Source organism: Globicephala melas, chromosome 2 (genome assembly GCF_963455315.2).
Source record: "Globicephala melas chromosome 2, mGloMel1.2, whole genome shotgun sequence".
Classification (NCBI taxonomy): domain Eukaryota; kingdom Metazoa; phylum Chordata; class Mammalia; order Artiodactyla; family Delphinidae; genus Globicephala; species Globicephala melas.
This window is the reverse complement of record NC_083315.2, coordinates 23,919,036-23,946,058: the sequence shown is the minus strand read 5'-3', so window position 1 is coordinate 23,946,058 and position 27,023 is coordinate 23,919,036. Positions and strand designations below refer to the sequence as shown.

Here is a 27,023-nt window from a genome sequence, read left to right as displayed (position 1 = left end):
CCCCTTCCTTTAGGTACTGCCAGCCACCACCCTAGTCAAATGTGTTTTTTAAATCTGTGCCACTTCCACTAAACCAATCTCTGACTGAAACACCTTTTTGCTGCAGGAATCACAGGAACAAAGACTTCTGATGCCTTTTCCTCTAACCGCTTCCTTCCACTGAATAGCCCTCAGTGGCAGGAGACTGTCAGAACTCCGACATCATTTTCAAACCCAGTCCCAGCCCGACTCCAGTACAGCAAGCCTTGCAGGGAGCAAAGCCTCAGTCCCTCTCTCACCACATCTGGGCACAGACCAGCGCAGGGGGTTTTGTTGGTCGTTTTTTCCTTGAAAACCTTCTCAATGGCTACTCCTCTGTGACTTCTTTTGTGCTCGTATTCTGACAGCTTATCCAATCTTCATTACAAACCAAGCTACTGTACAGAAATAAAAATTATATTGTGAGCTCTGGCTAAGACATCTCCCCTGTGCTAAGGTTTTCCCTCTACCTTCCATCACTCTGCAGCACATATAATTAACTCTGACACGCTGTCCAACCATGCGTCTGTGAATGGGTTACTCTTCAACAGGAAAAGAATTCTCACGACCCACGTGGACCGGGTGAATACTGTATTACAATAATCTCAGCAAATAACCTTTACACGTACGCGCCCAAGAGTCCCTTGAATCTAACTGTCTTCACCTGTAAGCACAGAATGTCATTGTCCCAGGAGGGGACAGGCGACCCGAAGGAGTTCCCAGGTGGAGAGCTTTTTCAGACTAGCGTGTGTCTCTCACGACCATCCACGTCTACCCCATCCATTCCTGAGTCTCAGTGGTGTCTTTTTTTTGCAGGATTACTCATCTATTCCTAGACCCCCATCCTGTGGCCAACACAGAAGTTCAGATCCAGCCGAAGGCTCCCATTTCACAGATGAAGCAACCAAGACCCACGGAAGCCCAGCTTCTCCTCCACGTCTAACCCTACAGGTATTGAGCAAAAAGAAAGCAGAATAGTTATGGCTCCTCCAGGAACGACATGGGACCTGAAACCTGTACCATCTCTATGGCAACAGGTACCTACAGAAGCTACCTGCACGGATTCTTGTTACTGATGGGCCGTGAAGTTTTTGTGTGTAGCTACACTTGACAGCGCATTGGTCCAGCTGTGACTGTTGGGCTTTATTCGGCTTTATTCTGTTTCTTTTAGTTTTCCCAATGAACGTACTTTAATAAAGTGAGTGAGAGTAGCCAAGAAGGCATCCAAGTTCCGATGAGGGAGGAGGATGCTACAAAGACTTACAGCATCAGCTGCCCTGGTCCTCAGGCCTTTGCACTTGGACTGACCACAGAGTGGCTGCCCGGGGTCCCCAGCTCACATTCCCAGATCACAGGACTTCTCAGCCTCCACATCTTGTGAGACAATTCCTGTAATAAATCTCCTCTTATATCTATTGATCTATCCATCTATCTATCTACCTATGTCCGTCCTTTTGATTCCATTTCTCTGGAGAACCCTAATACAAGTAGTTTTTACCCAAAGACATGACAAAATGAAAGAAGTTTACAACAGTGGTATTCACTTCAGTATCAACCGACGCCTCTATGGTTATGCTTATTTTTGTTGTTGTTGTTTTTGTTGTCGTTGTACAATACTACATAACTTACAGGTGTACGATAGAGTGCTTCACAATGTTTAAAGGTTATATACTCCATGTATAGTTATTATAGAATATTGGCTATATTCCCCGTGCTGTACAATACATCCTTGTAGCCTATTTTATATCTAATAGTTTGTACTTCTTGCTCCCCTATCCCTATATGCTTATTCTTTAATAGTTTCCCCTGACTGGGCAGGAAAAGGATAGAAAAAGTTTGGAATTGTCCGATAGTTCACTTCTGTAATTAAGCTAACATATATTTATTTATCCTTGCACAAGAACAAATGTTTGAGGAACGTTAACACCTTTCACTCCCCCCACCCCCAGTTACAAAAATGCTTTTATGAAAGCAAGCCAGAAAACAAGGCTCCTGGGCCAGTTGCTTTAATTCCCTTGGAGAAAAGAATTATTGCACGAAAGCCTTGATATTTCCATGAAGGTCCATCACACAAAGGCAGACACAAACACACATGGAGGAGGGAGGAATCTGGTGTCCCCACCGCCGGCCCCCTCCCAACCTTCACAGCTCTCTGCATCACAATGCAGGGCCTGGGACGCATGAATAAATAACTCAGGATAGGCCAAAGAGAGAGTATGAGGTGCATCTAAAAGAAATCACTTTTTCTGGCCAGATATCAGCTTTCTGACGATGTTCTCCTCTCGAGATAGGAAAAGAGGAAGACTGGCACAAAAATGGAGAGAACCATTAAAATATCTGCTAAATGCCTTTCAATCTTTTTAAGATTGAAAGTCTTTCAATCTTAAAAGACCTGCTGTTAATGCCCAGCACAGAGCAACTCCTAGTAAGTATCTGTTGGATGAAGATAACTTGGAGACTTAACTCAAGGAGGGGTCCAAAGAGCAGTGTTTAGAGCCCCTGGGGTGAGAATGTCCTTGGAGGCTGTCGGATAACCTTGTGAACAACTCTGCCGAGAGGGACCCGGGCAAACTGAATGCTATATGAATATCAAACAGCCCCCTCCACTTCCAGAAACTTCTCCATGACAGGAGGAAAAGATATGTCCTCTCCCTCACCTTCCTTCCTTCCTTCCTTCCCTTCTTTATTAAAAAAAATCTCATCTTTCTCTAGACTGGCAATAGGAGGCCCTGGTGTTATGGGAACCCCTGAAGGAGAGAAATGAGTGATGAACAAACGAGCATCTAAAATCTGGGGAAGGCACACCTCACAGTTTATCGGGGAAAATCAAATTTAGTTGAGCATGTATTTTGTTTACTGCTCCCGACAAAGGATCAGTGGAAACCTCCCGTGCGTTATTCTACCATTTTAGCCACAGACCCCGAGTGCTCTACCTCAGGCAACAATTCCTTTCATTGATGTCTATGGGATGCACATAATGCCGTATAAGGAGAAAAAAAACACAAGTGTATTTCCCACCTGGTCCAGCAACTCACGTCACACCCACCTGGCGAGGATAACCAGGATCACGGACTCAGGAAACCGCAGGGACCTCACCCCGACCCTTCACAACAAAACCAAAAACAGCCAAGAAACGTGACCCTCAGACACACAGTAAGGCCGCTTTGCACTGCCTCGTGATTTCAAAGTAGCTGCACTTTTCACTAGCTAACAGCACTTCTGTTTGGAATTACTTCTCCCCTCTTTTTACTGAGCCAAAATGGAATCGGAGAGTCACCCGGCAGCACCATTAAAATCTCCTAACTAGCACGAGAACGCCGTCTTCCTCAGGGCTTCCATCATACACAGACCCTAACGTCAAGCTGCTAATGAAAAAGCATGACCCAGAACCGATACCAAGCTGTAGTTAAAGCATCAACGGCAAAACAAAAGGATTTCTATGGTCCTCCATCAATACAATAACACTGATTCAGCTTTAAAAATGCTGTCCTCTTTTCTTACCATTTTCCATCAATGAAAATTGCAAATCAAATGCCACTGGGCTGCCTGTGGGATTCAGCTTCATTTGTTCACCACCCTACTGAGCCCGGCACCGTATCGCAGACACTCTGAAGGGCCAGAGATACAAGTAGCAAAATCTAGAACCTGACATCAAGGACTTTACGTGGGGCGATAAACACACAGATAAAAACGAAATAGCGTAGAAGTGTTACTATAACCAGAAACACGCTGTTCACCAGAAGTTTTTTTTTTTTTTTAACAATGTTTGAAACAAAAGAAAACAGAATCTATTGGAGGATTTCGGTAAAGTTTAGGAGAAGAGGATTCTTGCCTGGAGTTGTCAAATTCATAGAGCCAGAGAGGAGAATGATGGGGGAGGGGTTGGGGGGAGTGGGGAGTTGGTGTTTACTGGGGACAGAGTTCCAGGCTGGAAAGATGAAAAAGTTCGGGAGAAGAAATGCAGTGATGGTTGCCCAACAACATAATGTTAATGCCAGCAAAAGGGACACATAAAAATGGCCAAAATGTTAAATTTCATGTTAGCTATATTTTACAATTAAGAAATCAGAAAAAAAAACAGGACCCAATGTCTTGCAATCCATCTATGTCACAATGCCCTGGGAGGCAGGAGATGCAAACACTACTCAGTGAGTACCTGGTGACCCCAAATGTCACTTGATTTTGGAGTAAGCACCCATTCTCCGGTTCATATGAAGAATCTGCAGCCCAACACAATTAAAATTTCAAATAAATATCTTCTCTTTCTCAAAAAAGTAACAGCCTGAAAACCATATATAGGAACATATATACCAACTGCTAGAAGCGGCACATTAGCTAGAAAAGGAATCCCTCCCACACTGTTCTTTAGGATATGGGGTATCCCATGAATGAGCTAAAATCCAATCCAAATCAGAAATGACACTTTTCTTGGCACCATAAAGTAACAAAAGATTAACCCCGAGAGCAACTGGCCAGCAATTCTGTGCTACAACCCTCTCAACGGATGGTTTTAGCGACTGTATCTGTACTTAAAACATTTGGGGCTATAATGCCTTATGGAATGAGACATCACCAAAGTTTTTCCAATACACTCTCAGTCACTAAAAAGAAAAAAAAAAATCCTCAAAGGGAGGACAAACACGTCTTTCACAAGTATTTCACCTCCTAGTGTAAAACGTCAGGCGAATATACATAAAAATCGAAGACGTAATAATAATTCAATCCATCTGAACTCACTCAGTTCCAACAGTTTCTAAAACCCTTAATCATCTGTAAGTGAAAAATTGCCTTAAAATAATAAAACAGTGTAAAATATGTTCATGGCATCATACAAGCCTGTTTCCCTGCATAATTATGTTTTACTTTTCTTCTCGCTAATTCCTTCACAGTAGAATTAGCTAGAACTCTATCTGAATACAACAGGAATTCATGGCTCATTACAAGAGTTTCACAAATAGTAGGACAGAGCTGAACACAAGCCATGACTAGCTTGGCCAAGGAAGGAAGAATAAACACTCAGGGGTCAAAAGAGCAGAGCCTGTGTCCCCCCTTCAGAGCTACTCTGGGGAAACAAGATATTTTATTTTACTTTCTGGGGTGTGAGCAAATTAAAATGGTGCCATTAGGTAGAAAAGTGAAGGAGAGCTGGAAATTGGATGTAAAGAGCTATCGAGAGGAGATAACTGGGGAGATTAAAAAAAAAAAAGACAGTTGGGAAAACAAGGGAAGAACAAATGACAAATGCAATGCGCTTATGAGAAGGTTCGCAGAAAAAGGCCACCGAATTCGGCAGTAAGACTTGCTGGTGCCCTGACAGTGTAATTTTAGCACAACAATGGACAGAAAATTGAGCAGTAAGGAGAAAGCAGATGGAGAGAGAGGAAATGGAGACAGAGGATGTCAGACGAGAAAAATTCAAGGATCCCAGACAGACAACACGGACTTAGATCCAACTGTTTACGGTATCAATGTACAGGGTACTTTCTACATCCAATTAGACTGAACCCCATGAAAAAGATAAAAGAGTCCGTTTCTGTTCGTTGATAACGTGCGCCATGACCATGCCCATGGACCTGATATGTGCTCTGGTTTAGAGATGCAGCGCCTCTATTTCTCATTAAAACGGCAGTTTGTAGGAAAGTCTGCAAATATGCAAGATGACGTTACTCAAGGGTCCTACTCACTGTATGGGTATCTGTTCAAAACTGCTCTTGTTAGGCCCAAAGATATGAAAAGTGGGCTGTTGCCCTTCATGAGAAAAGGCTCCTTTGCCAGAACATCGTTTGCCTCTATTTGAAGGTCCAGCCTCCACGGCCATCTGAGACCTACTTCCCCTTATGGCCTGTCTTGGGTCCCGGGCACCCATCCTGAGAACCCCCAGGACAAAGAAGGCAGCTCTCAGTCTTTCACACCCAGGATCACAATCACTCATGTTTTCAGCTCAGTTCAAGGTCTATCTTGAAACACTTTCTAGAATACAAATCCTTGCCACCCTGGACCTCTCAAACATAACTATTCCTCATCTCACAGGTTTAAGACCACAACAAACCCCATTTCACTGTGCTGGGCTCAAGGATTTTCCACTAATTTTTTTTTTTTTTTTTTTTTTGCTGTACGCGGGCCTCTCACTGTGTGGCCTCTCCCGTTGCGGAGCACAGGCTCCGGACGCGCAGGCTCAGCGGCCATGGCTCACGGGCCCAGCAGCTCCGCGGCATGTGGGATCTTCCCGAACCGGGTCACGAACCCGCGTCCCCTGCATCGGCAGGCGGACTCTCAACCACTGCGCCACCAGGGAAGCCCAGGAATGAGTCTTTTAATAAAAAAATATATATTTAAGTTCATTTACCTAACTCCAATTTTGAAAAAGTAATCACTAATATCCACATTTCCTTTATTTTATCCCAAACTATCAGGAAACATTTGCTTAAAAGACCCAAATCATAAGCTACTTTGACCCAAATTAAAAACAAAAGCAATCTTACTAACAATAAAATGTCTTCTGAAGAATTCTATGAGCCTTTTGGGGGGAAAAGGAGGAGAGACATATGTATGTGTCAGAGGGATTTAAAAAAAGAACATTGTGCCAGGAACCTTTCTATACAAAAAGAAACCAATATTGATTTAGGCAGAATGAGCTGATAATCCTAACTTAGAAACACACCATTAAGGTCATGGGGACATTCAGGTGAAGGGGCAGAAAATATGACTTTATCACCACAACTTCTACAAGTTCTGAGCAGGGTTGTTCTATAACATCTCCTGAGATTTCAGTAAGTGAGAGGAGAAAAAGTTCGCCCTTCACGTTATTCTCATCCGCTGACCCAGCTTCTGATAAGAAGCCGTGGCATGCTTTTATTTCTTTTAGTGCTTTAATTTGAGTATAGTTAGTCAAGGGCTGTTTCATGCCTTCTTGGCATAATCCTTTATTCTGCTTCTGTCTGCACTGATTTGCCCGCCTCCTATGATGGGAGGGAAAATAGGTTATTTGTCATCTTCCCTCCCTCAGACTCAAGTCCTGGCATTTTTGCATTTGATGGGTCAGGAACAGGAGCCCAACGTAGGGATATGCCACCTTGAAGAGGGAACAAGACAGTTTTCATTTGGCTGTTTTATCTGTAAATCAAAATGAATTTTTTATGATATGGCACATAGATAAAGAGGGTAAAAAGAAAGCTGTGAAGTGATCTCAGGCAATCAGTAGGAGAGGGCTGGAAAGGGACCTCATGGAAACAGAAACTGCAAGAAGGAAGGAACCAGAAATGTGAGAATCCCACTTCCCGGCCCACAAAGACGGGCTGAACTTACAGAAGAGATTCCAGATAGCACAGCTTGCAGGCCTCAATCATCTGCATAAATGGCGTTCATCCTCCATCCATTTCTCACAGGGACACATGTGATACCTGGAATGTAAGTCCTACAGGAGTGGACACGTCATCTCTTTTGCTCACCACTGTACTTCTAGTGCCAACAAACAGCCCTGATACTATTAAACACTGAATGAATCTCCGCTACCTATCCGAGCACTAAGTTCCTACCATGTTTAAGGCAACAGTAAGGCTCTGAACTCTGTGGTCTTCACCTCCCCAATTCCCTCACTGGTACTTAATTAAAGACAAAAGTCCAAAATGGCAGGAGCTGCTGGCCTAACTTTGAGCCTAACTTTGACCATTCACATCAAAGAACATACACACCCCATAACCTCCCCTTTTATCTTTGTGCAAAGTAACTGAATCAAAATATTTTAGTCAACAGTCTGTATATAACCTGTATATAATTTTTTTCTTTCTAGACGCTTGTAGGATCTTTCTGACCTCAGTATTCTAAACTTACCTTGAGAAAGAGGACATTTTGCAGGATGTAAGACACTGCTAGGTTTTTGTTTTAAAGAGCATTTTAAAATCATTTGTCTCTAAAATATTGTGCATATATTAACTGATAAACTCAAGCTTAAAAAAACAGAATCTAAAAATGAAAAAATTAATCTAGGTCCAATATGTTATGTTTTAGTACATAAACAGCAACCTAGCCTAAGTGATAAATGATTTTATGTACTGTTCCAGATGGGCTGCAACTTAAAAACATACTGCAACTATTAGAAAGGCAATGATATCGTGGGTCATTAATCTCTTTAGAAGTTAATACCAGGGAAAGCACAAATCCTATTAAATCAACAGCAGATACTGCCAGTTAGAAATCTAAGGTACTGTATCTGCTACAGAAGATGTATTTTGACTCCCAAAGAAACAAAGTAGTCTGGTTCTATCTTTCAGGCATTTTGACATTTCCCTGAGATGTTCTGCAAGGATGAAATACTCATCCTAAAAAATTTTGTGAGCTACATGAAGTGTGGCAGGCATCGCTAGGTGTCCTCAGGCCTCTTTCTCCCCTTCTTTCTGTTAGTAAACTCCACCTGGAGTTTTGGCTACAAAGTTGGGCCCTGTCAACTACTTGGGTACATCTCCCATCGTCCCTTGCAAGGGTGTATGGCCAAGTGCCAAGTTCTGTCCAATGGGAGGTGAGCAGCGGGCCCTGGATGCTCCTTTCCCTTTTTTTTTTTATTGTAACGGCTAATTTTTTTTAATTTTACTGGAGTATAGTTGATTTACAATGTCGTTTTAGTTTCAAGCGTACAGTAAAGTGATTCAGTTATATTATGTATACATATATGCATTCTTTTTCAGATTCTTTACCCATGTAAGTTATTACAGAATACTGAGTAGAGGTCCCTGTGCTATACAGTAGGTCCTTGTTGCTTATCTATCAAGCTGCCGCTACGCAGATGTGCAGAACACCTGCTGGTGCAGAGCAAAGTGGAGAGAACCCAGTGCCTGATGGATCTAACGGAACAGAGGTACCACCATCCCACACTGCTCAGCCTGGCCTCTTGCAGGAAAGAGCAATAAACTTCTAAATCAACATGAACCACAGTATCTCAGAGTCTTTCTGTCATAGCAGCCAACGTTGTACCCTGATACATAAACTGTGCGATCAAGGCCCTCAGGTGAGCTGGAAGCGAAAAACCCTCAGGAAAGAGAAATTTTAAAAAAGAAAAATAGAAAGAGGGAAGAAAGAAGAAAGGTTACCACGAAATTGAGAAGAAAATTTAAAAATGATCAAATCTCTTTGTTTCTAAAAACCACTTAAAAATCTTCATAACACTCTGACATGCAGTATTCAGATGTATGCAGTGTAGACCTTTACTCCTTAAATGTAAAATAAAACATTCTCTTGCTATAGGAGAAAGATCAGTTACATTGGGAAGCTAGGCAAGCAAGCATTTTCCCCCAAACTAAATTTAATCTAAATATACTGTACTTAAATATTTGTTAAAGGACTCCTGCCAGCCATGTTAATAGAATTAATTGACATTTATTAGCTGGTTGATTATTTATGTGAACATCCTGCCTGCAGAAATGCTTCACAGAAATCCACCCGAGAAGGACACGTAAATACATACACTTTACTGAAAGAGCCATTGGCAGAACTTATAACTCTAAAGCTCCACGTACGTTAGGGATGGAAAACTAATTCTGATGGGCTACCAAATTACACATTAGATGTGCAGATGAAGAATCTGAAGAGAGTGTTGCTTTACTGATGTCACAAAACGTATCTGTGATTAGGCATTGCTCCACGTAACACACAACAAGGCATATAAATCATCCCTTGACCTCTACAGGACAAGATAACATTTAAACCAGAAAGTAAGTTTTAAATAAATTTTTATTTTTTTGGCCACGCCATGCGGCCATGTGGGATCTTAGTTCCCCGACCAGGGATCAAACCCGTGCCCCCTGCCTTGGAAGCACGGAGTCTTAACCACTGGACCGCCAGGGAAGTCCCCAGTAAATTTTATTTTCTTTGGAGTCTTTCCAAGAGTTTTGTTTTGCTTATGACTGAAGGTGGTGGGGGAAGCTGGTGTGATTATTGTGCTTTATGACAGCCTTAAAAGATATTCATCACGTAATTTTCTAAGAAATGAGCTGAACAGATGCTAATGACTTGACATGCTGTCTGGTTAAAACAAAAAATTACAGATTATTTTAATGGCTATAACTTGTTTCTACAATCCATGATGGACTTTGGGGGGCTATCAGTCACCGTTGTATAAATACATCATTATGGTTTTTTATTAATTTGTATTGTTTAATCAACTATGTTTAACAGCTCTGTCAGTCGATAACAGATAATCAGAAAAGTGATTATTAAAATGCTTAAAATCATATGTCTCTTAAATTCTGCAGCACTTCCTTCTGATTAAATCTCTCTAGAAATACAAAATTTCTAGCAGTTGGCTACTGTAAGTTCTTGCTGCATACCCTAAGAAGATCTGAAAAGATGAACAATAGTTTTGTGTAATCATTCTTTCCTCCAAGCTGCTGTATAGACCTAGATTTGTGCTCATCTTTGGAAAGCAGACAAATTTTTTAAAAATTATTGACATAAATTCTGATCTAAGGAAAGTCAATTTCTACAACCCACGGGCTATTTCGGCCTGTCCTGAGTGTGAACTCTCTGGAACTTCCATGGTACCCTTAGGAATTGGGGAGGGGGGCACACGACCTGGTTATTTCTACAGCATCTGGACCGCAGGGTCTTTAAGTGTGTGAAGTGATAATCTCCATGGTAAAGATGAGACACCCACGAAGGAGACCAAGAACTGAAGTGAAAAAAGCACTGGACACACAAGAAAAGACGTGGAGGTACCCTAGTGCATGTTACCAACTGCAAAAACACAGTTTGAAAAGGCTGCACAGTGTATGGTTCAGACTGTATGATATTTTGGAAAAGGCAAAACTACAGAGACAGAAACAGATCAGTAGTTACCATGGGGTGAGGGGAGGGAAGGATTAACAGGGGAATCACAGAGAATTTTAGGGCAGTGAAACTACTCTGTGTGACACTACAATGGTGGACACACGTCATCATACATTTGTCCAAACCCACAGAATGTACAACACCAAGACTGACCCTTAATGCAAAATATGGACTCTGGGTGATGACGCTGTAGGTTCACCACTTGCAACAAAAGGGGGGAATGTTGAAAATGGGGCAGGCTGTGCCTATGGGGACTCTTTGTACTTTCCCCCTCAACTTTGCTTTGAACCTAAAACTGCTCTAAAAAGTAAAGTCTTTCGAAAAAAGCACTGGACACTGGAGATCCCGGTCTAGGGGCTCACCCCCCGTTCTCTACTTCTGTGATCTGAGCTTTCCCTCTGACTCTGAGGTCTTGAGAACCTCTGATATTTATGAACCTCCCAGGGTGCATGCACCTGGCCCTGCCCAAGCTTGCTTCATTCAGGGAATCTGTTCAGGACCCTAGGAAGCATCATGGGGTCCCATTTCCCAGCTCCCTCTTCCCAACTCTGCTACGCCATTGGGGAGGTCAGGTCATGCCCTGACCCCTCCTGGTAAGCCCAGTGCCCAACACTGTTGTAGGTTCTAGATTTTTTTCCAAGGAGCCCACCCCACGGATTGGGGTCTTGCTTTGCTCTGGCCAGTCCAAGTCCCCAGGCTTGGGGCATGTGTCCTGAACCTCCCATCTGATGCACCATCTACCAGAGAGGACCTGAATGTGTCATCTTAGAGAATCAATCTCAACAGACAGCTGAAGGGTCACAGAGTTTGCCTCAACTGTGGACCCAGCCAGCCATGCTTTGGGGCAGCCTGACTCTCAGCGCAGCAGGGATCCCCACCCTAGCCTCCACACCCATCCCACTGGCTTACCAACACAACTCAGGACATCTCGAAAATCGATTCCATCTATTATCTGTGTGCTGGGTCAATGCCCCCAGGCTGTGCTGCTTGGGGCTTTACCACGTTTAAGGAGCCAGAATATTGACTGTCTTATACTCTAAGTCTAGGTATAAAAGAAGAGCTCTATGGAAGTTATAATAATACAACATTCAACTCACAGAGCACCCGTCTATCAAAGAGCAGCACCTATTCACAATCTCTATTTCTCCACACCATACCCCTCTGAGCTTAGCCTTTTCTGTTGCCCCCTACTTAGTAGATACAAAGTAAGTAAAACCTCCTTGAGGAGTGAGAGTCATATAGATCAATTAATATATACTAGCCGACACGTTACTGTGTAATAACCCCAGACCCTCCAGACCCACGACTGGGTTATTTGCTCCTACACTCCATGACATTATATTGCTCTTGGGTTGGTACCCACTTTCCCCCGTTGTTCTCTCTCCTCCCTTGCAAATGGGCTGTCGATCACCATTTAACTGTGACACAAGGATGTATGAGTCACAGCTCTCCTCCCTGCCTCTAACCGCTGTTCCTGACACACACTAGGCTTCAAGATCAAGCAGTGTGACCGGGGTGCATAAGTGCGGCTGGATTTAAAAGGGCTTTTCAATAAACAACATGCATGCACTCCTACCAATTAGCGTCTGTTGTTGTCACTGTTTTAGCTCAGAGGCTTTGTTCTTTATCCACATAGCAAGGATGGAGCTTTAAGTCTGTGCGTGGTGTAAAAATAAGAGGCTGTGTGATTCCAACTCTATGACAATCTGGAAAAGGCAAAATTATGGAGAAAGAAGACAGACAGATCAGTGGTTGCCAGGGGTTAGGATGGGGAGGGATGAAGAGGTGGGGCACAGAGGATTTTTTACGGCAGTGAAGCTACTCTTCGTATGATACTGTAATGGAAGATACAAGTCATTATACATTTGTCCAAACCCACAGAACGTTCAACACCAAGAGTGACCCCTAATGTCAACTATGGACTGGCTGATGATGACATGTCCATGTAGGTTCATCAATTGTAACAGATGTACCATCTGGTGGGGATGTTGACGGTGGGGATGCAGGGGCAGAGGAAAATCTCTGTACCTTCCTCTTAATCTTGGTGTGAACCTAAAACTGCCCAAAAAGGATAAAGTCTTTAAAATAAAAAATAAATAAAAACACAAAAAGACGAATAAATTACCATCTGTAACGAGAAGGATGAAGGGAGAAAAACCAGCATTTCTCCCTCTTCTCCCACACTTTTAGCACAGCTCTGAGGTGGTCATACAAATCCTACTTCATACACTAAACAATCCTGAAAGGCAGCTATCATTATCCCCAGGTTACAAATGAGCACAGTGAAGGTCAAGAAGTTTAGAAAGGAGGTTCCTAGTCCAAGTTCACATACTTAATTACGCAGCAGACTTAGAATCCAAGAGATGCGTTTCTGATTACACAGTGTTCACAAAGCCTTACTTTTATAATCAAACAGATGCCATCACAGATCCATAAACAATTACAACACAAGGCAAAAATAACTGTCGGAAAAGAGATACGACCAAAATTCTCCAAGATCACAGTGGGAAAAAAGGCATTCCTTGTCAGTGTCCTGGGCACGGAGCACAGCTGCGTGGGGGGCTTCCAGCTAAGTAAGGGGTCTCTGTGCCTTTGGAGCTGTTTTCCTAGGCTCCCCATGTTAGATGCAGGCACGTCCTCCCTCCCACAGCCCCCTCTGTCCTCGCCTATTAAGGGAGGGACCATTAGGGCCTCTTTCATTTAAAAAAGAAGAAAAAAAATGTGATGCTAAGTGCCCTTCCCGCTTCACAGTGTTCAACCCATTACAGAGAAGTTTTGCATCTGCCATGCAAGTTACTGCTGACACCACCACCAAGAGAGCAAGGTCAGGTATTAATTAGCCATTTTAAGGATGCAGGGAGTTTGATGCAAAGAGGTTAAGTGACTTTTTTACAAGGTTACACTCAGCGAGAGGCATAACTGAGCCACTAACCAGACCAATCCTCTCCATGCCTCCATTCAGGCCCAAAAAGCACTCTTATTGCACAGAAGCCAGCCACAGAGACACAACATTTTTTTATTTAAATACCAGCAGAATACGGTCGAGAAGGACTCCTCAACTTAGCTGCTGGCAGATCACCCCAGAAATCAGGGTTCAGACCTCCATTACCAAGCAGGTCCGTCTCCAGCTCTTGTAAGTTTCCACTACAGGCTAGCCACCCTTTAAAAACGCTTAGCACACAAAAAAAATAAATTTTAAAAACAGAAAAAAGAAGTGCTGGCTCAGAACAGCTCCCAAGCAAACAAGGAGAGAGACGTTATCCATGTTTCCAGAGATCAGAATTTCAAATTGACTTCTGATACCTCTTAGTCAGGCAAGAGTGAGAGCCTCAAGAATGAACAGCCAAAGCAAAGCAGAAAAGACCGACAAATAAATAATTACAGCAACCGCCGCATGAAACATCCTTTCCAAAAATAAGTTCATCATTATGAGTACATGCCGTCAGCCAAAAGCGGACTGTATTACAAACGTGCGTCATACTGAATACTTAATAGCAACCATACTGTATATTCAAACCAAAAAAATAACAGAACAGGTACATAGTAGAACCTCAATAAATAATCCTTTATAGACTGATACAAAAATTATTCCATTCTATGACAGTAATGCCATTTATGGACCAAAGCAGCTGCTGGCACCCATGATGGCCATCAACCCAAGACCTTCCTCTGCCAGGTCCTGTATTCCCATCAGCGAAGAGCTTAGAGGAAGATGTGCACTTTATCACAACCAAAGGAATTCAATGACTTACACATAACTCCATAAAAGCCCTATGACGGTAAATACTTCCAAAGCCCTGAGAACTTCTAATCATCTAAATTATAAAAAAAACTGTCATGAGGGAACAAGAGAGCTGAAGGAGCACGGCAGAGTCAGGGCGATGGAGGGATGAGAGGTGGGTTGAGGGTGGGTCACATCTCATCCCATCCCATCTCCAGGATGCATACGAGGGGGACGGAAGAAGGGAGGACATTCAAAATACTCAGAGACTCGCAAGGTCGGGGCATCAGCTACTCAGGACGAATGTAAACCTCCCAGGTTCTACTTCTGCAAATCTAATGGCTCCACTTCATGTATTTTCAATTTGGCATTCTAAAATGTTGCATTGTTTTGAACAGTTACAAAGGATGTCATTTCCTATGTATAGCATGTATGCCATTTTGAATAAAACTGCTATATCGCTCCCATAAATACAGTCAATGGAATGATCTGATCTCTTCCACCACACATTTTAAAACAGACATGAATATTAGCAGTCAGTTTGTGTGGTTTTCCTTTTTCTCCTTGAAATCCTAGATCCTCAGGCTCTCACTCTAACGTAGCATCTTTTTGTTCCCCACAATGTTTTATAGTTCCTCTGACCCTACTTCTCTGAAACAACCACAAAAATTCATATGTGATACTGTAATACATAATTAAGCTTTTTTAAATTTCTCTGACCACAAAATAAAAATTTTCTTTGGACTTAGGCTATTGCAATTATTTTCAGTCTTGAGCAGAACAATCCATGTAACATTACAAAGTTTGATGATTAAACATAAAAAGGAAATTGTCGTTTCTTACGGTTGGAGGGTAGGTATGAGGCCTCGAGTAAAGGAGGGATCACTTAAAACTGATAGTTTGTGTTTAGTGTCACAAAGCAATGCACCCCGGGGACATTCTTCTCCAAAGCGGAAGAAGGAAGGCTGGGGTAGGGGAGGCATGAAAGGACACCAATGGTGTCACCTCAGGCAATGGAAACTGCCTCCCTGAATCGACCCCTGTAGAGTAACCTTGGAAGGACTTCCCGTGCACAGGGGACCTGGAAAATCCCGTTGGAAACCCGGAACAGGCCCGCCCATGATGTGTCCGGGGCCCAGGGCAAGAGTACAAATTCAGGTCCACATAAATATGTGGAAATATTTCTAAGTTATTAATCAAGCGAACCAACTGTGAAGTATGCCCTATCCACCTACACTGACAAATACGTCTTCATAATTGACAGAATCAAAAAGGATGGAAAAAGCTATGGTTTATATAGGACTGTAAGTTGGCAAAATGTTAAAGATTACTAAATTTAATTATGATGACTTGTCTGGTGTTCTGCTGATAGGCTAGCAATGTGTGGATGAGTGATAAACTAAAGACTTACATAATTGGTAAGCTGTTTATATATATATATATATATATATTCCATAAAATTTGTTTTCCTTGCCTTCACAAATTATAATTCATGAACCTCAAATTTAGAAAAATAAAATATTCAAATAACATTGAACATGGTATCTAGTTTTTTAAGAATTTAATCTTACTAAGTGGTTATAAAAATAAAATTATCCAGTCCAAGCTTTCAATATCCATTCAGTTGCCAATGTGATAACTCAATATCACACTTAACACATGTCATGTCTAGAGCTACATATATGTGGGACAGTATGAATTTACACTGTAAAATATATTTTTTGGTTTTGTAAAACAAAATTAAATTTTGTTAAATATTGTGAAATACTCTTCAGCCAATGTGTATAACTGTTGCAAATTCTGCACTAATTATTAAGTACCTCTGGAACCACAAGATGGACCACCAAAAAGAGTGAAGAAGAAAAAGAAGGACACTCAGCATTACTGAAAATTGATCCTTCAGTATGCGAAAATTCTATTATATTCTAAAACATTCTATTATCTGAGAGGAGTTTTGTCTTTATTAAATATAGTTTTACTAATACATGTATTATTTTACCTTTATGGCAATGCCACAACCCACACAGTCCACAGCACTCAGACACAGCCCTTTGCTCCAAGGGCACAAGAGATAGGATCATCGTCTGGTGTCGGAACAGTTAGAGAGAATGCTCAAAATTAGGGTGGCTCCGTGCCAGCCCCGACTGCAAGATCCCCAGTGAACAAGGCAGCTCCGTACTCTTTAATAAATGCAGATGCTGGTGCTGGCGATCCACAGGGGTCTCTATAATGCAGAGCCTAGGCCACAGCCCCTCTTGTCCTGGTGTCAGTGTAGCACTGACATCAAAGACCACTGGTCCACGATACCATCTCTCAGAGCTGAGGTCAGGCTACCTAATCAATTATGATGCATGCCCTCTAAGCTAAAGACAGAAGAAAGGCACATGAGCTCCTATCTTTTTAAACACATCACAGAACCCTGTATCTGGATGTACACCTGCAGTAGCCAAATCCCTTGTAAGTAATCCCAGCAGGCAGGTCTGCTCAGCAGCAAGAGCTATGGAATAGACACTGCCTCAGGCAGGGCCTGCCAACCTCTTAGACAAAGGCTGATGGTCCTCCTGAGAAGCAGGCAGTGAGCCAGTGAAGTTCAACCTCTGTCCATTTCACAACAGTTTTCAGGAGAATATCTGGCCCTTCACCCTGGCATTTCTGCTTTCAGAGAATTCAAAGCTACCAATGCATTATAGGCATTATATTTACTCCACCATCTCTCAGCTTCCTCCCAGAGCATTCTGTGAAGAGCATTGACATTTGGCAGTATCAGTGGAAGATCATCTGTTAAGGGGAAAACTGCTATATCAATTACAAACACACATAGAACATTCCTCCTCTAAGAAGGTGTTAAGATAGTAGAGGAGAACAGCCCTGTTAACTTGGATATACCTCTTGAGTCCACACCGCTGATGGTTAATTTTATGTGTCAACTTGGCTTGGCCATTGTACCCATATATTTAGTCAAATACCATGCTGGATAGTTCCTTGAGGGTGTTTTGGGATGAGATTTATATTTAAATAAGTGGACTTTGCATCAAGCAGATTGCCCTCCCTGATTGGGTGGGCCTCACCCAATCAGTTGAAGAACTGAATAGAACAAATGGTTGACCTCCTCAGAAAAAGAGGGAATTCTCCAGCAGACGGCCTTGGACTTCAACTGCAACAGCAGCTCTTCCTGGTTCTCCAGCAGACAACCACCGGACTGGAGTGGCAACTCTTCCCTGGGTCTCCAGCCTGCTGGCCTCCCCCATCAGACCGTGGACTTGCCAAAACTCCACAACTCTCTGCACCAATTTATCAAAATAAATCTGTCTATATATTTGCACCTCCTATTGGTTCTGATTCTCTGGAGAATCTTGATCAACACAACACCAAACTCTACTCTGAATCCCACTGCCCAAGCCCCCAGGACTTTGCATATTAGTTGTATTCACCAAGCTTTAACAAGATTCTAGGCTCAGGAGACAACCTACGCAAAAATCAGTCATTCCTTTAGAGCTGGAGTCAAACAAGGCAGACTCTCCCAGGGACCTGCCAAACAGAAGGACGCAAACTGGAAGCATGATCCTGGAATGGAAGCATGGCCGTGGAAGTGGGGCACGGACCTGGAATGGGACACAGCCCTGGAAGGTCAGCATGACCTGGGAACGTGGAACCAAGATGGGAGACTTAGTAAGAAGCAGTGAGGGGTCAAGAGACTTGTTCAGGAACACAAAGCAAGAAGAGAAGTGGAAGCTCACCTGTCCAACAGGCTAGAGGGAGGTAGAGGCATGATGGAGAGCAGACAGATGGCACTGAGGGCCCTGGACAGCCGGCACTGAGGGCTTCTGGACAGTCGGCACTGAGGGCTGCTGGACGGCCCACACTGAAGACTCCTGGCTCAGGGCAGGAGAACAGGGAGGTCCACAAGTCAGGGTCGGAGCTGAGAAGAGCAGCGGTCCCAGAGGACCCCCTGTGCCCAGGGGAAGAGTCTGTTTGAAGGCGACTGAAGACTTCTCTTGCAGCCTCTACATTAGGGTCACTGGGGTGTTAAAGGGTCTGCCCAGAGCAGAAACAGGGGCCGGATGCAAGCTGAGTCTCCCTACATGGGGCCATCAGGACCGAACCCAGTTGGGAGAAGCCCAGGGCCAGGATCCCCAGACAGGTGGTGGGGGACCAAGGCCGAGAGTGGACAGGTGGGCCTGGGGCTCTGACAGCAAAGGAGATGATGGATTAACCATGAGGAAACGAGTCAGACAACAGGGAAGGAAACCCGCAAAACGAAATCACCCTCACTTCCACACAGAATTAAACACCGGCTTGATTTAAAGTACATATGCTGCTGGGTTAGGAAGCAAAAGAAAATAAATGCATTTATGACTAACACCAAAAAGGAAAATCTTATAGTCCTTTTTTGTGCTTACAGTTTTCCTGTAAGCAGAAAAACCCAAATAGCATCTGATACAATTTACATATCTTTACATAATCTCACGATTACCATTTGGCAACGAAGCTCCAGACCGAATCTCCTCCATCTATTTGCCTACAAAATGACAAAAATGTACAAAATAACAGTCTGGACAAGGAGTTTTTTACCCTCCTCTTAAAAATCACAAGAAGCCAATTCCACAATTTTTCTTAATAATAGGTGTCCAATATTTCAAGTCTAAACAGTCAAGTCTTATTGACACAACTTTATCAATCAACAAACATTCACCAACCCTTGCTATTTTCAAAGCATTGATTTCAGAATTGGGAGGGAAAAAAATCGCTCTGGGCTTAAAAATCTATCCAAGATGCCATCCTGGAGACAAATTATTTACACACCCCAAGCAACATTTTTTTCAGATATAAAGTAAGAATCGCACCAGTCAGTTTACAGTGTTGCTCTTAAGGAGAGGGTTAAGCTGAGTTGCTCGGTACATAGTAGGGACACCATAAAATATTTTGTGGGTGAGAGAAACTGTTTTTAATTGTTGAGCCATGACTCAAACACTAAAATTTGTGATTCAGCTATTCACTAGGCAAGAAAATGATAAAGGCGGCATGTGGAGTATAGTGAGTTTCAAGAGATAAATACAAACACCAAAGAGAAATTTATAGAAGACTAATTTTTTACTCATAAACAAAGAGTTCACCACTACCTATATATACAAAGGTTTTTGATTTAGATGAAGACCATTTATAGTCTGCCTTTGTGTTTTTCATCTTTGTTTTTCCTTCCATAGGTTAAAAAAAAACCCCACAGTTTCTTAGGCTTCTATTCATAAAGCCTATTTATTTCAGAGCCCTTTCATAAATTCTCATCCATTGCTCTTTGAGTTCTTAGATTCAGAACATTCTCGAGCTGAAGGAAACCTTAGTGACCATACAGGCCAATGTGGCATGTTGTCAGATGGCGCCTGGGAAACTTGAGGTCACGGGCTCAGAGGCTGACACTCAAGGTGAGGACCCAGATGCCGACAGGACCCGAGCAGATCAGAGGAACCAAGCAGGGGACAGATAGTATGGAAAGCAAAGGACCATGGGATGAGGCAGAGGCTGCAGTGTGGGATGCAGGGACGGGTCTACATCTCTCAAGTTCTCAAGAGATGCCGATAGATCATCCAAATTGTTAAATGACGTCATCTGTACATGGTAGACACCAAAATTATTTCGAATGCTTTTCCAATCAAAACATACAAATGCACACACATGCTCATACATGCTTATAAACACAAACGCTTGCAAACACACATGTTCACGCTCACACATACGCTCATGCACACATACAAGCGCACACACACGCTCACGCACACACATGCAAGCCAGGTCCACTCTGGTCCACGCCACAGTGAATCTAGACACAGGGTCTCCACATGATCAGATAGGACTCCAAACCACGTGTGTCGTTTTAAAGGGCCATGAAGTGCCTACAGAGAAGGGATTACTTTATTTCTTACCTGAATATTCCTTCTTTCACATACCATTATCAAAAATGGCTTTTTTGACAAGAAGATACTAACTCACTTTTTTCAACGTATTAACTATGTCTTTTAGTTTATTTACTCTCATATTTATCAAAAACATCCTACCCTTCCTTACAACATGGGCTTTTTTCTCTTTACATCAAACTATCTAATATTTAGTGAGAGTATGTGCTTCCCTCAACTCCAAGAGGCCACTAAGGTTTACCTTTTCTCTTCGAGTTTTTAGCAAATATATTTAATTTTCTTATTAGTGTACAAATGGGATTCCAGTTACAGTATTAGGTGGCCAATGAAAACAATGTGATTGTCTAGGTTTCATCAGTATTACTAAAATATCATTTAAATTTTTAAAAAGATAGGAATTTTAAATGCTGATCATCTCATGTAACACAATCAAATTCTAGTTCTGAGTCCACGGTTAAACAATGGTTACAGACTGATAAGTCCTGTCACCCGCTCACTTTACGGTCCTGTGAACCGACTGCCACATGTCTCATTTCACAGTCAACTATACTGAAAACAACAATTCCCCAGAACAGTCTGGGACCAAGTTTCAGAACTGGGCGGGATCCACCTCCACGACCTAACAGAAGGCCATATTCACACTTTTCTCCTAAGGCTTCATGAATAAACATCCCTTATTCAAATAAGTTACCTATTAACTAACTCCAGTAATTTTGATTCAACTTTGAATGGCAAATAGAGTCATTCTGGCAAGACTGCAGAGTTTGTAATTCAAATTACAGAAATTTTAATAATGGGGAGAATAAAAATTAGTGGAATGATTCCTAAGGCGCCGGAATTCCAATACTTTTATTGCAACAGTAGAAAGCTCACATAAATACTTCTCAGTGTAAAAGCTGGGGGGAGGTATCTGGACGGTCGTCCTCACACATAATTCACCTGCCGTCTTATCGGAGCATTCCTTCCTGGGACTCCGTAGGAACCTTCCAGACGCCAGAGTTCCCCAACCCCAGACATTAAGAGGCAATGTTGCTGCTTCTCAATAAATGACAGTGCAACAGTCTCTGGATTAAATGACTTCCTTACATTATCACCATAAACAATCATTACTCGGCTGCTGCCCTTTGCAAGTTTGCACGTGCTTATGAATAGATCAAGCCTCACTGATTTACCAAAAGCCAAAACGTTTTACATTTCGCTCCCCTAATGTGAGCTATCATCCTCCACCGCACGTCATGAGGCTTTCATGTACTATGTTTCTTAATACTTTTCATATGAAAGATTAGTACCGATTAGCTCTGGAGCAGGGACACTGCTCGTGGAATGGTCAACTGGTCACTAAACTCAGGTCTCCCTGAACGTGTCTTTATTAAGGGAATTCTCTTAACAAAGTACAACAGAGCTGCTGCCGTGCTGTTTCCTTCCCCCTAACTTTAAAGGAGTAACAACGGCCAGCATTGATTCAAAGATTAGTTTCACTTAAAAGAGGAAGGCAGGAAAATACAGTACTGCAAAGGATGCTACGTGCTTGGTAAAATGTCATCTAAAATTTTAAAACATGACTCTCAGGGCAGTGACTTCAGAAGACATAAGATTACTTGGAGAATCCAAAAATGACCAGAAAGATCTAAGTGTGACCAGAAAAGGCAGTCCTCTCCTTTCTCCCATCAATGAACAAAACCACCCAAAACTCCCATCCTCTTGCTTGGCCCAACGATATTTTGAAACTGACATCCGCATACTGATCGATCTCTCAGGGACTGAGTACTCCGAGGTCTCTGGCTTCCATCGAGGAACCAGAGTCTACAATTCTGTATTGGGTGAAATTCTATCCACGGCAGGTGACAAAGGACCCAAATGCTCATCACAATTTCCCAACCTAGTTTGCCTCCCAACCCACTGAAACTTCACCATCCCAGAAAGTCACACAGAAACCTGACTTGGGTGCTTTGCACAGACTCCTGGGCTAGATTTCCATCAATCCTAATCCCAAAAGAAACTCCATTCCTCATGCACACAATAGGAAAACTAGCACCCTCCTCCTTCCTTCTTTCCTTTCCAAAGATCACAAACCAAAGCAGGTGAGACTGGAAAGCTCTTTAGAGATTATACATTATCACCTCCTCATTTCAAAAATGAGGAAATGGGAGAGCGAGAGGTACCTACATTAACAGCGGAGGCAAGGAAAGAAACCTGATCTTCTGGCTCCAAACGCCATGTCCCTGCTTCATACTACCCCGATTCCTGGGATCAGTAAGAAAATCTATCACCACGGAGCCTCCCAAACCAATACACGAGGTGTCATGGACCGCTTTCACTCCTGTTAATATTCTGGGACACCTTTCAAGTTTAACCACAACAAAGATCGACCGGTACAGCTGCGGGATTTACAGTGCAATGAGCTCTGTAAGACAGAAAATCACACCAACAAGAATCCTTGTGCAAGAATAGATTCTACGATTCCCTCTGGAACAAGCTGCCACCTCTGGCTACGAAGCAATAATTATCCTGCACTACAGCAATCAATAAAACCTCTTGCCCCATGAACCTGCTACTTCCTGACTTTGTTCTCTGTACTCGAGATTTCCAAGCTGTATCGATCACCGACTAAATTTTTTTAAAGTTCTTTAAAAGGAGCAATAAAGAAATTCTCCAATTAGCATCACTTGGGATGGTCTGAACAGACTTCAAGTCTTTCATTCACATTAATGGTTTCTCTTTTCATGGGGCTTCCCCATTTTTCATTTTCAATTAGTCATTTTAAGTGTGTCTGCATGTTGCCTAAGAGCACAGAGTCAGGAGGATACAAATCTGATGGTGTTTCTGAAACTGTGGCAGCTGCCACATTTTTCACCCAGGCAAGGAAGAAGAATTGATTCATCAACTCTGCCTTCTTTTCTCAAGCAACAGCATGGATTTTTTTTTTTTTTTTTTACCAAATGAACCCATTAGCTCTTAGAGTGTTAAAATTCTGTACCCTGGAACTTCTCACTAAAATGATCCACTAGAGGCTCTATTACAAAGTAAAACCCTCTTACATCTTCTCCACGGGTGTTTTAAAAAGTGTCAAAATTTAAGAGTAAGTCATGAGATAAGCAAGGACAGCAAAAAGGCAAGATTTCACACAGGAGAAGGGCCTGCCTCTCGGTCCCCCTCATGCCCCCCACTCTCGGTGTCCCCAGGTATGTATCTGCCCCTCGGATCAACTCATGTCTGGACCCTCCTGGGAGTGTGTGGACATATCTACATGGCTTTTGTGTGCAGAGCTGGCAAGTGGGAAAGTGTCTAGTTCTCTAAAACTGATATTTTCCCAATATTCCATAAGTACAATTCATCCATCAAGACTGATTTATTTTGAGATACAAACTACTGTGTACAAAACAGGCAAGCAGAGAGGATGTACTGTACAACACAGGGAAATAGAGCCATTGTTTTGAAATAACTTTAAATGGAGTATGCTCTATAAAAATACTGAATCATTATGCTGTACACCTGAAACTAATATAATATTGTAAACCAACTATACTTCAATTTTTAAAAAATTTTAAAGGAATCGTAGTAACTATATAGTTCACAAGGAGCCGAAAAATGAAAAAAAGACTGATTTTTTTCATGACAGATCGGAAATCACAGGGATATTAAATAATCTTATAGTCTCACCTCAGTGGTTGTTTTAATTCAAAGCCAGATGGAATATTATTCAGCAGTTAAAAAGAAGGAAATCGTGTCATAGGCTACCACGTGGATGAACCTAGAAGATATTATGCTAAGTGAAATAAGCCAGGCACAGAAGGACAAATATTACCCTCTGTGAGGTGTTATATTAAAAATAAAGCTACAGGGCTTCCCTGGTGGCGCAGTGGTTAAGAATCTGCCTCCCAATGCAGGGGACACGTGTTCGAGCCCTGGTCTGGAAAGATCCCACATGCCGCGGAGCAACTAAGCCCGTGCACCACAACTACTGAAGACCGCGTGCCTAGAGCCTGTGCTCCGCAACAAGAGAAGCCACTGCAATGAGAAGCCCACGCACTGCAACAAGAGTAGCCCCCGCTGGCCGTAACTAGAGAAAGCCCGCACGCAGCAACAAAGACCCAACGCAGCCAAAAATAAATAAAATAAATAAATAAATTTTAAAAAATAATAAGTAAAGAAAGAAGGGCCTTCTCTCTTCTTCCTGAGACGATAAAGGGCCAACACATTCGGTAAGGCCAAGGCAACGGATTCACTCCTTACACACGTCACGTAAATGCAACTCAGACTCCGTGCGTTTGTTATGACACATCTCTACGTAACTTTACAAACGCTCAGAAGGGAAAAGCAATTGTGAATAGGATGGACGCAAGGAACCTCGGAGTCAGCTCTAATACTTTACGCGTTGCTTCAAAATAAAAATATCAAGTCAAAATTAAGACAGGCAGGCAGGTCCTAAGGAGACATTACACCTGCTTGAGAATTAGCATCAGGAGTTTTCAAGTGCAAAGAGGACAGGCTGTTGAGATTCAGCTTTTTGGTAAGGCAGTTTCTCTCACTTACAGGATCGGATGAGTTCCTGATCATCCTAAGAGGCAGCCCATTCTTTTACAGCAGGATTTCTTGAAGTCAGCACTATTGGCAGTTTGAGCCCAATAACATCACCGTCTGGGGGGTTGCTGTGCATTGTAGGATGTGTAGCAACATCCCTGGCCCCTCCCACCAGATGCCAGCAGCACCCCCCTCCTCCCCTCTCACAACTAAAAATGCTTGCAGACATCACTGGATGTCCCTGGGGGGTAAAATCGCCCCAGTAGAAAACCACCATTTTCCAGCAACTAAATGGATCTAATCTACACACGCTTTGGCAATCTCTTTGAGAGTACTGTCATTTCTCCTCATCTGTTTGGTTTTCTACATGTTTCTCAACTTGACAGTCTCCCCACACAAGACAGATTAAAACCTGTTAGAGAAACCTGTTTCTGATGCACTATAGTGCTATTCAAAACATCAAGTCTCTAAAGCAAAAGAAAAGCAAGATAATCTATCAGCAAAGGGAGAACAAGGCCTCCGTCATGGGCATCCCTTCGGTCTTCCTTTCCTACCTCCAGAAACCCACCCGAGGATTAGGCTCAAAGTCATAAAGGCCATGGTGGGCTCAACCGTCGAGTTCAGCTCCAACATCTGAAAATGCACCCAGTCCCCCCTCACTCCAGTGCCCTCAGGCTAATGCAACTCAAGGAGAGACCCTGAGAGTGCTGGACCTTCCTAGGATATCAGTTATTGAATCTCTACAAGGTTTTCTCTACAAGCATCACAAGTGATACCCGAGAGCTGGGCCAGCCCGTGCTCACCGTCCGGGGGCATTAGGGTCTTATTGTTCTGCGTGCACCACCCTACGGGGTGCAGATCCGCGATCACCACGTCACACCAGAAGTCGGCCCGGCGGTCCTCCCCGTAACCACAGTAGCGCAGAAGCAGCAGCTGCCCGCAGGTGGTGATGACCGTGGCCACCCAGTACGTGTCCGGGTTCTTCTTGTTGGCTACCTCCAATTTCATCCCCGGCTGGAAGTTGCTCTGAATGCTGATCTCAACCTTAAGGAACACAGAAAATCCGTCATTACACTAGACACGTCCACCCAGAAGATTATGTGAACGACTGAAAACACAGCACTTAATATTTCTGTTGCCCTAGATCAGCACCATCTAAAAGAAATGTAATGTAAGCCACTGGTGTGACGTTAAATTTTCTAGTGGCCACTTTAAAAAAAAAAAAAAGAGAGAGATAAAACAGATGAAATTAATTTTAGTAATGTAGTTTATTTAACCCAACAGATCCCAAATAGCATCATTTCAAAAGGGAACCAATATAAGAATATAGTAGTGAGAAATTTCACATTTTTATTTTCCAATGAAGCCTCTGAAATCTGGTGTGTATTCTACACTTACAGCACATCTTGTTACCGAACAGAACTTGGGTCCGTTAGTCAGAGGTGCAGCAAAGCCAGTCTACTGACCGGGCTGTGGTGAAGGAAAGTGCAGAGTTTACTGCAGGGCACCAAGCAAGAGAACGGGCAGCTCATGTTCAAAAGACCCAAACTCCCCAGTGGCTTTCAGGGAAGGGTTTCTAAAGGCAAGGTGAGGGGTGTGGGTCACAGGGCGTGTCACCAGCTCACGAATAATTCTATGATTGGTTGGTGGTGAGGTAACAGGGTGATGTTTCGAGAATCTCAATCATCAACCTTCTGGTTCCAACCAGTCTGGGGTCTACCTGCTGGCGGTCAGCATGCAGTTAACTTCTTCTACCTGGTGGGGTTTCAGTATCTGCAAATCAACTCAAGGATACGGCTCAGGATATTATCTATAGCCCCTGAGCAGGAACTAAGGGTCCCTGAATTTATGTTATGGCTAAACTGTTACTATTTTGTCTTGCCTGACTGCTTTCCTTAGTTTCTACATTTTCTTCTCTGATTAAATTTGCTCTTTGCAACTCAGAGAAAGCCTTAGGAGGCTGCAGTTTTGGAGGTGGGGACACAGGGGGGTCTGTTCTCAGGAAGGCCCTGCAGGGTCCTACTTGGTTTCAATCT

General features: G+C 42.9%; 1 protein-coding gene across 4 annotated transcripts in view; it reads right to left on the bottom strand.

The window, feature by feature from the left end:
• The window catches only part of SFMBT2 (Scm like with four mbt domains 2), a 209,344-nt gene that overhangs the window by 145,296 nt on the left and 37,025 nt on the right, over positions 1-27,023 (bottom strand). For all 4 annotated transcript variants that reach the window (XM_060293330.1, XM_030836909.2, XM_060293332.1 and 1 more), the window contains exon 4: positions 25,791-26,031. In XM_060293330.1, the coding sequence (XP_060149313.1) occupies positions 25,791-26,031 (241 nt within the window). The remainder of the gene's footprint in view (positions 1-25,790; positions 26,032-27,023) is intronic.